Below are 15,210 nucleotides of genomic sequence, written 5' to 3' on the forward strand. Positions count from 1 at the left end.
AAGTTTTGTCAGTTATTGTCCTGCTTCAAGCCAACCTTTCTAGTGAAAGAATGTTGAGAAGATGTAATGAGGGAAATCTGATACTTAGCTTTGTCATGGAGTGGCTAGAGAAAGAAGCTTGGAGTCTTGGTGCCTCAGTTCTATTCCATCTCTATCACTGACTTCCGACACAGCCTTAAGGAGATCATTTAATATTACAGAGTGTTGAAAAAGACATTCCCCCCCTCACAAAATATTTTGAACTCAAAATTGTCATGCGAAATTTTTCATGGGAAAAGTTTGATGAGAATTTTTTTTTCAATTCAAAATTTTCAAGTTTGATTCAAATCAGACAAATTTCCCTTGATTTGTTTTTTAATTTCAAATGTTTGTTTTTGCCCTTCTCTCTTAATTTTCTGTTTTGACATTGAATGTGACACCATGAATAATGTCTAGTTTTTTTGGTTCCCATTCCCTGCTCCCACATGCTTTTTCCTCTTATCAAAACTTCTCCAACTTTTCAAAAGTTACACAGTGGCAAAAGGGCAAATGAAACACTAACCTTGTGACAGTTTTCAACAACCTGAAAAATGGCAGAGTGGCAAAGTTGTAGTATAAAGGGCTTTGTAGTATAAAGGCCTCATATAAAAGGCACTATCAACGCCTCCCTTCAAGAAGCTGAACATATAGTCTGAGTAGTGTTGTCTCCCGCCCCATGTAGACTTAGGGTATGTCTACATTGTAATTAAAAACCTGCAGCTGGCCCAGGCCGGCTGACTCAGGCTCGCAGGGCTCTGACTAAGGGGCTGTTCAATTGCAGTGTAGACATTTGGGCTCAGGCTGGAGCCCAGGATCCAGGACCCTGTGTGGGGGAGAGTCCCAGAGCTCAGGCTGCAGCCTAAGCCTGAACGTTTTACATCAAAACCAAACAGCCCCTTAAGCCAGAGCCCCATGAGCTCAAGTCAGCTAACATGGGTCAAGACAAGCCACTGTCTATCTGCAGTGTTGACATACCCTGAGGAGTGCCAGGCTAGCCACAAACCCAGATTGCTTTCAGAGGTAGCACATTATGTTACTTCAGCCTTGCAAAGTTGCTCTGAATATGAGCCAGAAAATCTCCTGCTCCAGGCACAGAAACTACTGACCTGCTCTTTACCATAAGTGATAATGCAAAAAATGAACAACGATATTTTGCCTTTTTTTTAAACGAACAAACCAACAATCCCTACTTACTGCAGATGAATGGAATTTTGCAAAGCTGAATTTCTGCCTGATCATGGGCTGATTCCCACACCATTCCTATCTGCTCTTTAAAACAGACATTCCCTATTACCAGATTTTTAACAATACTCTAAGCGTGCACTTGCCTGACTTGCTTAATATTGTCATGTTGAAATCAGACAAACAAGACTTTAAAAGCTTTGGCAATATGCATTTAGAGACCTTATCAAATGCACATTTTAGACCTGTCTGTACACATACTTAGCAGGTTCTTTCAATGCATGCTCTTGACCCAATTGACTACAGTGTCTGTTATATAAATCTGTAATTAGCAATACATCTGTGTAATTTGCTATATGGAGCTCCTATGATAAGGATAAGAGGATTTTATTATTATTATTGACTAATACTGCTTAGCAATAGTATAATGATTTTGACCTACTGATCTCAAAGCACTTTACAAAGGTACAGTATACCCTCAGAGTTATGAGCACCACAGTTACAAACTGACCAGTCAACCACACCCCTCATTTGGAACTGAAAGTATGCAATCAGGCAGCAGCAGAGACAAAAACAAATACCGTACCATACTGTATTAAATGTAAACTACTAAAAAATAAAGGAAAAGTTTTTAAAAAATTTGACACAGTAAGGAAACTGTGCTTGTTTCATTTAAATTAATGTTAAAAGCAACTTTTTTCTTCTGTGTAATAAAGTTTCCAAGCTGTATTAAGTCAATGTTCAGTTGTAAACTTTTGAAAGAACAACCATAACATTTTATTCAGAGTTACGAACATTTCAGAGTTATGAATAACCTCCATTCCCAAAGTGTTTGTAACTTTGAGGTTCTACTGTAGATGGGAAAACTGAGGCACAAAAAGAGATGAAGTCAGTCACCTGGGGTCAGACAGCAAGTCAGCAGCAGACTTGTGAATCAAACTCAGGTCCTTCTGGCTACCATTTGAATGTTCCATCCACAAGCTTACAGCTGTCTGTGGTGGCAGCAGTGTTCTTGTAGACAGATCTCAGGACTAGGAGCCAGGACATAGGGGTTTCTTTAAAAAGTTCAGAGATTTCTGGAAACCCTTTGCAATAAGTGATTTAAAACTCTAATTGTTCTAGTCGGTTCACTTTTGCTTTGACATGACAATGGGGGGTAGTGCAGGACATCAACAATGGGAATTTTTTAAAAAGTGGTTTAAGCTGGAGGCTGACTCCCTGTACCTATAGAACAGATACAGGAAAGGCATTCACAAGATTCCCTATGCAGCCCCATGAACCTGAGTTGTAGTGGTGAGAGAATAGGACAGTCTCCATACTCTTCAGTCGTCAGGTTTTCTGCTTAGACAGCCAGTTGCATTTTCTTATTCTTAAACAGACATCTACCAACTGGGATCTGCTCCATATCAACCCACTAACTTCACAGGGGCTGTAAAACAGCCATCAGATGGTAATGACTTTTGGTTACTATCTACTCACTGTACCTAGATTGCAACCAAACCAGGTACAGATGAAAAAAACAAAACCATTTTTCAGCTGCAGGAGCAAACATCAGTGGGAATAAAGTGATTAAATGGAGACACTAGAAAGGGCATTTAAAATATATTGCTCCATCACTGAGACTTTGTATGATCTCTTTAGGCTACTTTTACACAAGTTTCAAACAGCTGGTAATACAGATTTGGAGTGGAAATGAGGATGGACCTTTATCTACAGTGGCAGAATGGATGTGAATTTATTAGAACCGTATCTACTCTTGGCTTGAAACTACACTAGCAACAACCAGTTCAATCTCTCTGTCTCCTTATCTAAGCACTTATATCACACTCATCACAGAGTGTTATATTTTCCTTTACCATTGTAGACAGGGATTCTTTTTCCTGTTCAAACTGTGAGTAGACTATGATGCTAGGCCTATCCTACAACGTTATAGTCTAAAATTGCTATACTAGAAACAAAAGTGTTGCTACTCTACTGTGAGCAGGTTCTAAAAGCTGACTGAAAGCTTTCATTTCTTACTTAGAGAAAAATAACAGCATAAAACTGAATTGTTCTGCCTAGCACTCTAGCCAGTAGCTGTCCTTTGGAACTGAGAATTCACATCTGTTAATACTAAAGATTCCTTTCCTAACACATTTTACATTGCTCCAAAGTTTGTATAAATACCAGTAAATGTGTTTTTCATGCTCTTTATTTCTGAGGTATCATAATATGCTAATTTTTAAGGCACACTGATTGAGAAGAAGATGAAATAGTCAAGCAGAGCCTAAGGGATTGTATTTTCATTTTGCTGGACTGTGAGGACTGTCACTCCCAAATACCCATGTGCTGAGATGACAGCAGTCCCACAAGAATGTGACTCTTCTTCATTCATCCTTCCTTTCTTTATAGGGACTTCCCATTTGGAAGCATGGTTGAGCTGTGGGCTCTTACACATGAGAAGAAAGATGGCATGTGGCAATTGGGAATTTAACATACTGGAAATAGTAAAATGAATGAGAATCCATTTAAATGTTGGAATTTGTTGCAGGATTTAATTGTATTAATTTTCCTTCTATTTTTAAAGAACCCGATTTCGGTTCCATGCCACGCAAGAGTCCTCCCACCCAAAGCTCTTCTGCAGTACTTCAGTTCAGCTCTTCAACGTTCGGCACTTTCCCAGTGCTTGATTTTCTCTCTTGGTCTGGTGGTTTTGTGAAGTTGACAAACATCTGCCTGGAAACTGGGCTGTAGCATGGGTGTAGAAAGCAATTCAAGTTTAACAGGCAGGAAACAAAAGAGCCTGGTATCATATTATTGTGTGACTGTCAGAATAAACTTGAATATTAGAGAGGCTATAGCTCTGCTAAGCCAATACATTCCAATACCTGTCTGAGTGTGACGTACCTGGAACATGCTCTTCTGTCTCCAGAGGTGAAAGCCTTGCACATTAACCTTAAACTACCACAACATCTGCTCAATGGGCTACACTGCAATACTCAATCAATTTGTAACTGGCGATAGCAATTGCCACCTATTGAGGAATACAAATACCCCCATCCTATTCTTTCCTGTAGGCTCTCGTGATCTGGGATTATGATGGAAAACCTCTATTGAACAAAACTTGGGGAATACTTGGAATTCTGCAGAGGAGTCAAATAACTCTTGTAAGACTCAAAGACTTGATTCTCTAGTTTATAATCTAGTCTAAATATTTAAATAGTTATCCAGCAACTCCCTACTGCAAGTTTACTTTCCTATGGCCAAGATTTAAAAAATAAATAAAAAGACTATCTAAAGTTAGACTCCTGAGCCAGGATCATGCAACTTGTTGAAGGTCAAGCAGCTGTGGGATCAGAGTCTAAGTCTGTATAATTGTAGGCCCTGATTTACCTCGGTACAATGCTCACAAACAGAACATATGGTTTCCCATTAATTGACAGAGCATTTTTTTCAGTGAGTGATTTTTTTTTGTCCTTATTTACATGGAAATGCTATGGCCCCTGCTTTCCACCTTCACAGACGACCTACCAACACCCAGTTCCCAACCTATTCTGCTGGACTTTATATCCGTTGTGGACAAACAGCTGCACAGAATAATTTTTTAAAAACCACAAGTGGCTACACATATTATAGAAACCAGAGTCTAAAAGAAACAATATGCTTCAGAAGTTAAAAAAACACACAATCTTCTCTACATTTTTCTGTGTTTTGAAAATGTAATAAAATGCATAAACTGTGATTCCTATGTACTTTTTCATGTTTAGAGGGGGAAAAATATCCAAAACAGAATGATTGAGTTTTGCTTCTCCTTAATGAAATTTACAACCCCACATTTTAGAGTAGTTTTTACTCCCTGTGCCTTTAAGCTGTGGTAGCTGATATCATGGCACTGTTCCCCAAAGGCCAATAAGCTTGCCCTGATCCTCTTCCCAATTCAATTTCATATGTCATTAGCTGGTGGGAAGGATTGTTCTGTCTGAGTAATTCCAGGTCAATACAACAATACAATACAAAAGGCTTAATATGCATCAGGGGTCATTGATATAGTTCTGCTTTTCTTTTTATTATATATTTTCAAGAGCCTTTTCCAGGTACAAAATGCTATATTCTGCACATCTAAATGGGTGGAGGAGGGGGGCGATCAGTAACAAAGTCTGCATTGCGCTTAATTTCCAACACAATAAAGTAAGAGTCTGGCATGGGGTCCAGAATTCAGGTCTTTCATATGACTGCACTATGCACTGCAGTTTGGCACACCTGCGGTGGCTCTAATTGGACCTAGGGACTTGAGCTATGAAAGCTCCCTTTATGAGTTCTGTCTGGGCAAAACTCTAGGAGTTGCCCCTTTATTCCAGAGGCAATACAAAGCCACGTTTTACATATGGTTACAAAGAATGCGGGAGAAGAGGGATACTATAGCATGGACCAGTTTGCATGGTCCCAGATGCCATAAAACAGTCATTTGTTTTCCCTGGTACAAAATACAAATGTGCGTGTGTGTGTGTCTCTTTGATTTTGTGGTAGGGAAAATAGGAGATGTCAGGGTTCAATGGTACCCTTTCAATCTGACAAACAGCGTGATCACACAAGTTAATATGTTGGCACTGAGACCTTTCTGACATTTGAAATAAAAGGTGATAATTTTAGTCACTGTGAAAAATTCATGTGGGTAACTCCGTCACGTGGGACATATTACAGTGTAACCTCTCGCTGCAGACAGTGGCTACATCTACCCTCACTGTGACATATAGCTCCAATTAGCACTTAAGGAAAGAGACTTTATAGACTGCACACTCACCTCGGCTCAGCCCGTCAGGTCCCCGAAGAATTCGGCATTCTTCTATCTGGCCGAATGGAGAAAACATCACCCTGATATCATTCTCATTACACTTCTTCGAAACCATTCCTATGAACAATTTTCTGTCTTCCACAGCTAGAAGATAAAAATAATGAATGAGCAAAGGCCATTTCATCTTTTCCCTGTGATCAATGCTTCATTACCACATCAAACCAAGTTCCAGTCATGTGAGTCTGGCTCTGCAACTGAAGACAAGTCCTAAGGCAAACACTTTATACTTAACACCCTTCCCCCTCTTCCTCCCTGAATCTCTCTCTCTCTCTCTCTTTTTGTGGGTGCTATTGTCATATTACTTGCATGAATAAGACATTTTTCATCCCCCTCCCCATCATGATTTCTAAGAGAAAGAAGCATCCTGTGTCAGAGACTCAAGATATTTTTGCATAGATTCTAATTTGAATATGTTCCCTCTCCCCCCACCCCAGCTCCGAAATGTATGAAAGGAAGCAAAACAGGCAATGGGTGGTGGTGATGGTGGGGAGTGCACATAACAAAATGAGATAATGAAAAATACTCTGCAGAAACATTCTTATATGAAAAGGATCCTAGCTTTCAATTTCAAGCAGCTGTAATGCATGGCACTCAGAAGCAGGTTTGTAGTGACTGCAATGAAAAGAATAATGCATTAAATTTTCCTCTCTCTTTTCCAACGATGACACAGTAGTCTCTCTTCAAATGGACACAATGTATGTTCCAGGGGCAGCACTTCAACAAGGGGAGTGCATATTACTTTCCAAAAGCCAAATCATTTGATTGGTAATGATATTGCGTTTGCAGGAAATACAACAGGAACTTTGCCAAAGATATCGGTAGATTATCTCCTTTCTATCTCGTCCACACGGCCAGCATAAAGTAGGTCGCTCTAGCTGGGTGTGTATGCTGGCTCTGAAGTTTAACAAAAGCTCAAGCCACAGGCTGGTGTCAAAGATAGAATAAACTGCAATAACCCAGCTCCGATCTGGAAGACTTAATTCTAACTCACTATCTCCCCTATATTAAAAAAAAATATCTAAGGGGTTATTATATGCTCCTTTCTTCTGCTATTGAAATGGCATGCAAATCCAATTCACTGTTAATGAGCAGACTGCCAGAATTTTGCGGGAAGCAAAGACAGACGGAAAGCTTTACTCCAGAGTATCTGTGGTGCACTTATTTATTTCTATTGTGCAAATTATTTTTCTAATGAAATATTTTCATTTCTGTGCTTATGAAAAATGAATCTTCCTTTGCACCCCAACCCACCCTGCATGTATTAGCATGCGTTTGTCAAATGGAATAAATTGCAGCTGAGAAGGAAGAAACCTATACATTTTCATGGGATTTTATTGGTATTGACACTTTTAGTACCCTTAACATAATTTCAGCATGAAAAACAGAGGCTAATGTTTATTGAAGACAGAAGGGGGTATTTGGAGTAATTTTTTTTTTTTTACTGGGTAGTATTTCTTTACTTAATGGTTAAGAAAGGCATTCTGCTATTTTACACAAGCAAGCATAGGGAAAATGCATTTTCCAGAACCCCAAAAGCTAATGGAAATGCATTTTTTTTTTTTAAAAAGAGAATTTAGATGTAGGTTGGGTCTATGATAGGGCGATGCACTGCCATCTGGACTGATTCTTAGCGTCCAGCCTCTTGCTGTGCAGGAAACAGGCGTGAATTTAATGCCCAGGAAAAGGGAATGCTTTGCTCAGCAGAGATATGTCCAGTCTCAGCACTTTCATTCACACTTGATATTAAGGTCCCATTTACATATGGTTTATAAAAGGTTTCTAAATGATTAATAGATGATATAAAGATGTTACAACTTGAGAAGTATGGGTTATAGATGCATATAAGCACATCAGCAGATGATGTTGTGACCCAGGGTTATAAGCAAGCTACGTACCCTACTGGGCTCGATCGTTTTACTCTTTATTACATCTATTAATCATTTGTTCATCCTTTGTAAACAGAACCATAACACAAAGTGTGACCCATATTTTTTTATAGGTATTTGTACTATTAACACCCGTTTTACAGATGCTGAAACTGAGACACAGAGAAGTCACGTGGCCTGTCTAGGGCCACATGGTGATTGAGCAGTAGAGCAGGGATCAGAACTCAAGAGTCCCTAGCTCCCAGCTCCATGCTCAATCCTACAAACGACATTGCCTCAGCCAATTAAGCAACTGCACTCTTGCCCCAAAAGGTGTCCCATCTGCTCCTGTTTACAGGGAAGGGTGAAGACTTTTTATCTTCAAGTGGAAGGTAAAAAAATAAGGAACCTTAACGGATGCAGGGGATCCCTTCCTCCAGCTAAAAGTGGAAGATGCTGCTCTGCCAAACCGCCATTTAACTTCCCCTCCCCCAAAGTCAAATGCTAAGATGTTTTTTAATTTTCCAAATACTAGCAGATGACAAACTCCCCACTGGCATCCTTCACTCTCACTAGTAAATCTATAAATATGCCATTTAACTAAAATGATTTTGAAGGTTTTCAGCTGGAGGGTGATTTTATAGTAAATTAAACACCCAGCTCCTGTGTACTGTACATCTTCAAAATGCACATTTCAAGGAAAATGCTCAGTGTACAGACGACATATCGGTAGGATGACGTGCCTCACATCCAATGCTGTTTGGTACTGCTGATCAGTGGTAAACTTTAAGAAATTTGTAATTTTATCTTGACTAAATGCCTAACCATATAGAATGTTTAAAGGTAAAGATAAAACCAAGATAAAACCTACATAGGTGCCTTACCTCTGTTGTAAGGCATGATATCAATTTAAAACAATATCATATACTTTCATGCAGAGAAAGACATGATCTATTCTTATCAGCACAGGATGGAAGCCACAAATTCCTGGGTTCTTAGGCCATGTCTGCACTACCCGCCGGATCAGGGGCTGGGGTGGGGCAGGGGATGAGGGATCTGGGTGCAGGAGGGGGCTCTAGGTTGTGGGGGGGCTCAGGGCTGGGGTAAGGGGTTGGGGCAGGGCTTACCTCAGACAGCTCCCAGTCAGCGATGCTAAGGCAGTCTGCCTGCCTGTCCTGGGTCCATGCTGCGCCCCAGAAGTGGCCAGCAGGTCCGGTTTCTAGGTGGGGGGCCGGGGACAGGAGGCTACATGGTACGCGCTGCTCTCGCCCGCAGGTACTGCCCCCCCAGCTCCCATTGGCCTGTTCCCGGCCAATGGGAGCGCGGAGCCAGTGCTTGAGGCGGGGGCAGCGCATGGAGCCCGGTGGTCCCCACGCCTAGGAACCAGATCTGCTGGCTATTTCTGGGGTGCAGCGTGGTGCCCCAGGACAGGTAGGGACTAGTCCGCCTTAATGCCACAGTATCACTGACTGGGCTTTTAATGGTGCTGACCAGAGCTGCCAGGGTCCCTTTTCGACTGGGTGTTCCAGTCGAAAACCAGGCACCTGGTCACCTTACTTTAACCATTAGAGGTTGCTGTGCCACATGTGTTACAGGCCACGCAGCAGCTTGCAGTATGTGGTGACCAGTGTGCTCAGAGTTGAGCGGAGCCCCAGAAATGGCACGCACAGCGGGCAAGACCTTAATTGGGGGCTGGGGGTGGGGCAAGCGAGGCAGTCGCCCAGGGTGTAAAGTCCTGGGAGTGGAGAAGTAACTAAAAAAAAAAAACAGTAGAGGGTTCAAATATGCTTGCTCACCCCAGGTGCTAAAATGCCTACTTGTGGCACTGACCACAGAAGCAGGCCTCCTTCCTCCGATCTTGGAAGCAGTGGCCTCACCTCCCACCATAGTGCAGAAAAGTGCAGAGTTAATAGAGATAAGACCCCAGAGAAAAGCCCATCCCATGCAGGTTAGAAACAAGGGCCAGCTGTTGGAGCCTGGCCGGGGGGTAGGGAGAGGTTGGAATCTCAAAGCACTGTACAAAGGAGGTCAGCATCATTATCCCCATTTTATGAATGGGGAAACTGAGGGGGGACGTGATTTGCCCAAGGTCAGCCAGCAAATCAGTCTCCTGAGGCCCAGTCTAATGCCCTACCCACTAGAGAACACTGCCTCCTGTTTCTCAGGTCTTATTTTCGCCCTGTAATTGCCACCCACACACATCTGGGGTAGACAGAAGCAGTTCAAAATTCAGAAGACAGACCAAAAAGGATGATTTATTTATTTAAATCTCTTTTTTTGGGGGGGGGGAGGAGGAGTTGGTTCTGATTGGTGGATTTTGTACTCAATACTGCTGTCCTGCTGCTTTGCACTATTTTGGCAATGTAAAGCAGATGCAACCTGATATAACCTGACAGTTAACAAACGTATGTTTGCTTTGCATTGCCAGAGCAGGACAAAGCAGCTAGAGTGTATCCTGTAAATGTCTACTGGACCCAATCCTGAAGCTGTGTCTGCATGGGTGGACCCTGTGACGAGTCCCACTGAAGTCACTGCATTGCAGTAGAAAGACCTTCATGTCTGATTTTTACATTTCACTTATGGTTTGTTTGGACAGTGAAAACTGACTAATCTTTTTTCACTTCTTTGTTCCCAGTCCATCATTTCAGTTATGGATTCTCATATGTTAAAACCAAGGGGCTGTGTTTGAGATCACAGCACTGCAGGAGAATGTTTAAACAACAATTAAGTAATGAAAAAATGCTATTAAGGTTTGCTAAACTTTTCTTTTTCTTCCCTGAAGCTAAAATTCTATTGTGAAAATACATGGCAGTGTACTCTTAAGTGACTGAAGCTAACATATTTAAATATATCAAGAACACTATTTCCTTCGCAGAATAAGTTGTCCTTGCTTTTAAGCCAATCAAGTAATGGTTAATTATTTAAGTACAAATGTTTTTTTCCCCCCAGAGTGGAGGAAAAAAGATTTTTTATCCTTATTTGTAAAGCTGGCGAAAAACCCTAGTGTACAATCTGTCAAAGTCACACCTGGATCTGGAACTGCCTAAATTAATTAACAACTTTTCTATGTGTTAGTGCTGACATATGGCATTTAATTACTGCTTCCAAATCTGCAAGTTTCTCCACTTAGGATTTCAAAACCATTTCTTCACCCTTTCAGTGAATCAGAAAGTAAGTCCAGGATATTGCAATGGAGAATTTTTCTTGGTTTCCCGAAGTGTTCGCATTTTATAAAAACGGGTGTATACTGTCCTCCGGATATCTGCCCTGAGGTCCATCATTAATGTTAATGGAAGGTAGAGGCAGCCACCAAAGCATTTAAGCATGTGCTTAACTTCAAGCATGTTAATAAGTCCCATTGACTACTTAAGCTCAAGCAAGAGTTTGAATGTTTTCTGGATTAGAGCCCAGTACCTAAATATTTAAAAAAGAGGGTGACTGGTACTGGAACAAACTACCAAGGGAAACAATGGATTCTCCATCTCTTAAAATCTTCAAATCAAGACTACGCACCTTTCTGGAAGAGATACTTTAGCCAGGCAGGTTTCAGAGTAGCAGCCGTGTTAGTCTGTATTCGCAAAAAGAAAAGGAGTACTTGTGGCATCCGATGAAGTGAGCTGTAGCTCACGAAAGCTTACGCTCTAATACATTTGTTAGTCTCTAAGGTGCCACAAGTACTCCTTTTCTTTTAGCCAGGCACGAGTTCTTGGGCTCAGTACTGAGTGATGTACAGGAAGACAGACTAGAAGATACAATGCTCTCTTCTGGCCTCAAACTCTATGAATTCATGAGCACCATATACTGTATATTTCATCTTTCAGAAGGAAGAACTTTTAGGGAAGGTAAGTTTATCGGCTAATTATTTTAAGTATCCTCCAGTGAAATAAATTCATTAGCACTAAGGATGCTGCTCCATTTGCACTAGCTGCAGAAAGCCCTGAGTACCATAAAAAGGATTACATTTTGCTGCTTCTTCATAGGAGGAGACAGGACCTGAAGGCCAGCGTACTGTCATGCTCTGCAGAGTCCCACCTTCACCCTTCATACAGAGGGATGGAGTGTAAGTCTGGAGGCTGCTACCCATATTCACCAGCCATTCCACCCTGATTAGGCAGACACAAAGGCTGAGAATGCCCTGAAACTGTAGAAGTGGTGAGGTGCTGCTCCACTGCTATTCCATAACCAGGCATGTGCGGGAGATGTCTGTACCACATCACTCCTATAGAGGTCCCTGACTCAAGTTTGGCTTCTGGAGGTTGATATGAGGATAAGTAAGCAGAGGATTGGCTCCTAAGTGACACATAAAGCACAAGAGGGTCACAGTTCAAGGCCACTTCATGCAAGTTGCCCACAAGTCTGGATGCTCATCCAAACCCTCTTGCATCTGGAAGTCTCACAAGAAGCTCATGTGAGAGTTACTGTGCTTTCTGCTTCCTATTGGGGCAGAAATTCTCTTCCCATGATATTTTGGCATTGCAAGCCAAGCCCTGGAATTCAGAAGTGAGCAATTAAAAAAAAAGACACTAAACAGAACATTGCAAAGCCTTCACACAAATTTTGGGTTTGAGTCCAGAACTGGGCAAACTGGTGTCAAACCAGATCATCCAGCTTAAAAGGATTTTCAACATTGTCACTCAGCAAATACCGAGTCTTAGAAATCCTGTAAAATTACCAAGGGAACATCAGAGCTCATATCAAGCTTCATCAGGTCTCATCAGCCCTACACAGAAGTGGGTACACCTAAGAGAACTGCAGTTTGCGCTCGCTTTCGTTCTCTCATATCTATCTATGAGCTACTTGGAACTTTTGATCAACAGGAGTCTTCAAGCTCTTTGAACTTTTAGAAGTTCTAGTTACCAATAAAACCTAGTGGACCATTCAGTTCTGATGCACAGCTTCCATGGTGAGAGATCAAAGGGTTTCAAGAACTCCCATCACAAAGACCAACCCACCTTGGTTAGCTCTTTATCTCTTCCCCAGACCTGTCTCTCCTCCTCCAGAGCCCTTTTCACACTGTGTGCCCTGCTGATGTTTCCTTCCAGTGTGCCATTGGCACAGACACACACCCTTCTTCAGCTGCTGGCACAGTGGCAACCGGAAAACAGATACCAGCTGTTCCTCTGCATTGCACCACTCTGCTCCCCCTAGTTGCCAAATCTCTACCTCACCTCCCACTCTCTGGCTTTGATCCTACTTCCTGTATCTCTAAGGTGCTACACTACATTCATCACCATAGTAGTAGGTTTCCTCTCCAGCTTCAAACAACAAAGAGTTCTCAATATTCTAAATGTGCATATGAAAATTAGACATCTTTTGCTTTTCTTCAGAAGATTAATTTAAAGGAGGCAATTCCACCTGCTTACTTTCCTTTGGTCAGTTGGGACTTCTGTGCCTTCTCCCAAAATCTAGGAGAATTTTGAAGGAAAAAAAAGTAACTTAGCTGTATTTAGTGCTGGTGAAGGGTGGTGGAGAATGCCTTGGAGAGCAAGGCATTTATGCATGGTACCGATTCAGGCATTGCAAAATTCCCTACAATGCTTTGCCAATGTGCTTGAGTCTTGTTCTGGGAGGACAAGCTCTAGGGATGAGGGGGTAGTTCATTTTTGGTCAATTATCTATTGCACTTCTATTTTGTCCATGAGATTTTAGAATCAAATTTACTCTATGTAGAAAGGCCCATGTACAGCTTACGTTGGACTTAATTAGTTCATAGGGAGTTGTGCAGTATGCTTGCAGAGGAGAAAAAAATTGTCCATTGACAGCACGATAAATACTTGGGGTGGAATCCTGTTCCCCGTGAAGTCAGTGACAAAACTCCCAGTTTTCAGAGTAGCAGCCATGTTAGTCTGTATTCGCAAAAAAGAAAAGGAGTACTTGTGGCACCTTAGAGACTAACAAATTTATTTGAGCATAAGCTTTCATGAGCTACAGCTCACTTCATTGGATGCATTCGGTGGAAAAACTCCCAGTGACTTCAGTGGGGCTAGGATTTCACCCAGTCTGCATACTCAGACTACTTGGCCTTTCTGCTGAGCATCCAAACACGGGTGACGACTTTGTGCTAGTGGTGCGGGCTTTTTTGATTTAGGTTATGTGAGCACCTCTCCAACGGAAGAGTGAGTTCCCCATTCCACTTCACTCAGGGGCCAGCCCAGTTCTGCTGTGAACCTGGCCAGTTTTTAAAGCTGTCCTCAATGTGGAAAGGGCCACAGGACAAAGTTTTAATTTCCTTCTAACTTTAGTCTGTGGAGAAGGCTAAAAATGGGACATAGTACAATTAGCAGAACCTTGCGGAGAGATTTAGAGCCCAATCATAATTTACATTTGCAGATATGTAGATCTCTAAGTGCATGGCTTCTGCCCTGATTACTAATTAATGAGGTGCAGAGATGCCTGTTGGAAGGCACTGGCTTTGATTAAGTCAGCCTTATGGGGAAAAGAAGCTCTTGCAGTTGAGGAAGGAAGGTGATTTCTTTAACATATATTTTAGTAAATTATAGGAATGAATCCATGGGGAAAAGATGTATAGATTTTTTTTTAAACAAAACACACACAGGCAGCCCTACCATCAGATTGTCTAATGCTTGTAATATGCAGATCTGATGTATTTTATAGATTTAGCACACTGTATATTTTGCACATCATATATATTCCTTAAGTCAATAAGCTATATTTTGAATAGATATTATTGTCATCATATTTATTTGTGAGAGGTCTAGAGTACCCTACATAAAACTAACGTCAATATGGGTCTCATAATTAAGAGCAAAACATCCAGTTTGATTCTAAATTGAGCCTAGAGTCAGAGAAGCATCCTTATTCAGGAAGAGTGTTTAGACACATGCTTAACTTGAAGAATATACGTAAGTCCAATTCACAAAAAAGAAAAGGAGTACTTGTGGCACCTTAGAGACTAGCAAATTTATTTGAGCATAAGCTTTCGTGAGCTACAGCTCCCTTCATGGGATGCATCCAATGAAGTGAGCTGTAGCTCATGAAAGCTTATGCTCAAATAAATTTGCTAGTTTCTAAGGTGCCACAAGTACTCCTTTTCTTTTTGTGAATACAGACTAACACGGCTGCTACTCTGAAACCTAAGTCCAATTCAGACAGCGTTTAAATATTTTACTGAATATGGGAACTTCTCTTTCCACTCCAATGTTATTTTAATCTCAGACTGTTATCAGCATCAGGTATTACTGATTGCTAAGGAATTCCACAACTACTGTAGCAGGATACCAACAAGAGACAAACAAAACAAAGCCATGACACAGAGAATGTATAAGGAAAAGAAGAACATTTCCTCCCTTCTTT

General features: G+C 41.4%; 1 protein-coding gene across 43 annotated transcripts in view; it reads right to left on the reverse strand.

Moving 5' to 3' along the window:
• The window catches only part of CELF2 (CUGBP Elav-like family member 2), a 549,658-nt gene that overhangs the window by 66,855 nt on the left and 467,593 nt on the right, over positions 1 to 15,210 (reverse strand). For all 43 annotated transcript variants that reach the window (XM_043498695.1, XM_043498655.1, XM_043498679.1 and 40 more), the window contains one exon: positions 5,981 to 6,115. In XM_043498695.1, coding sequence (XP_043354630.1) covers positions 5,981 to 6,115 — 135 coding nt within the window. The remainder of the gene's footprint in view (positions 1 to 5,980; positions 6,116 to 15,210) is intronic.

This window comes from Dermochelys coriacea, chromosome 1 (genome assembly GCF_009764565.3).
Source record: "Dermochelys coriacea isolate rDerCor1 chromosome 1, rDerCor1.pri.v4, whole genome shotgun sequence".
NCBI lineage: Eukaryota > Metazoa > Chordata > Testudines > Dermochelyidae > Dermochelys > Dermochelys coriacea.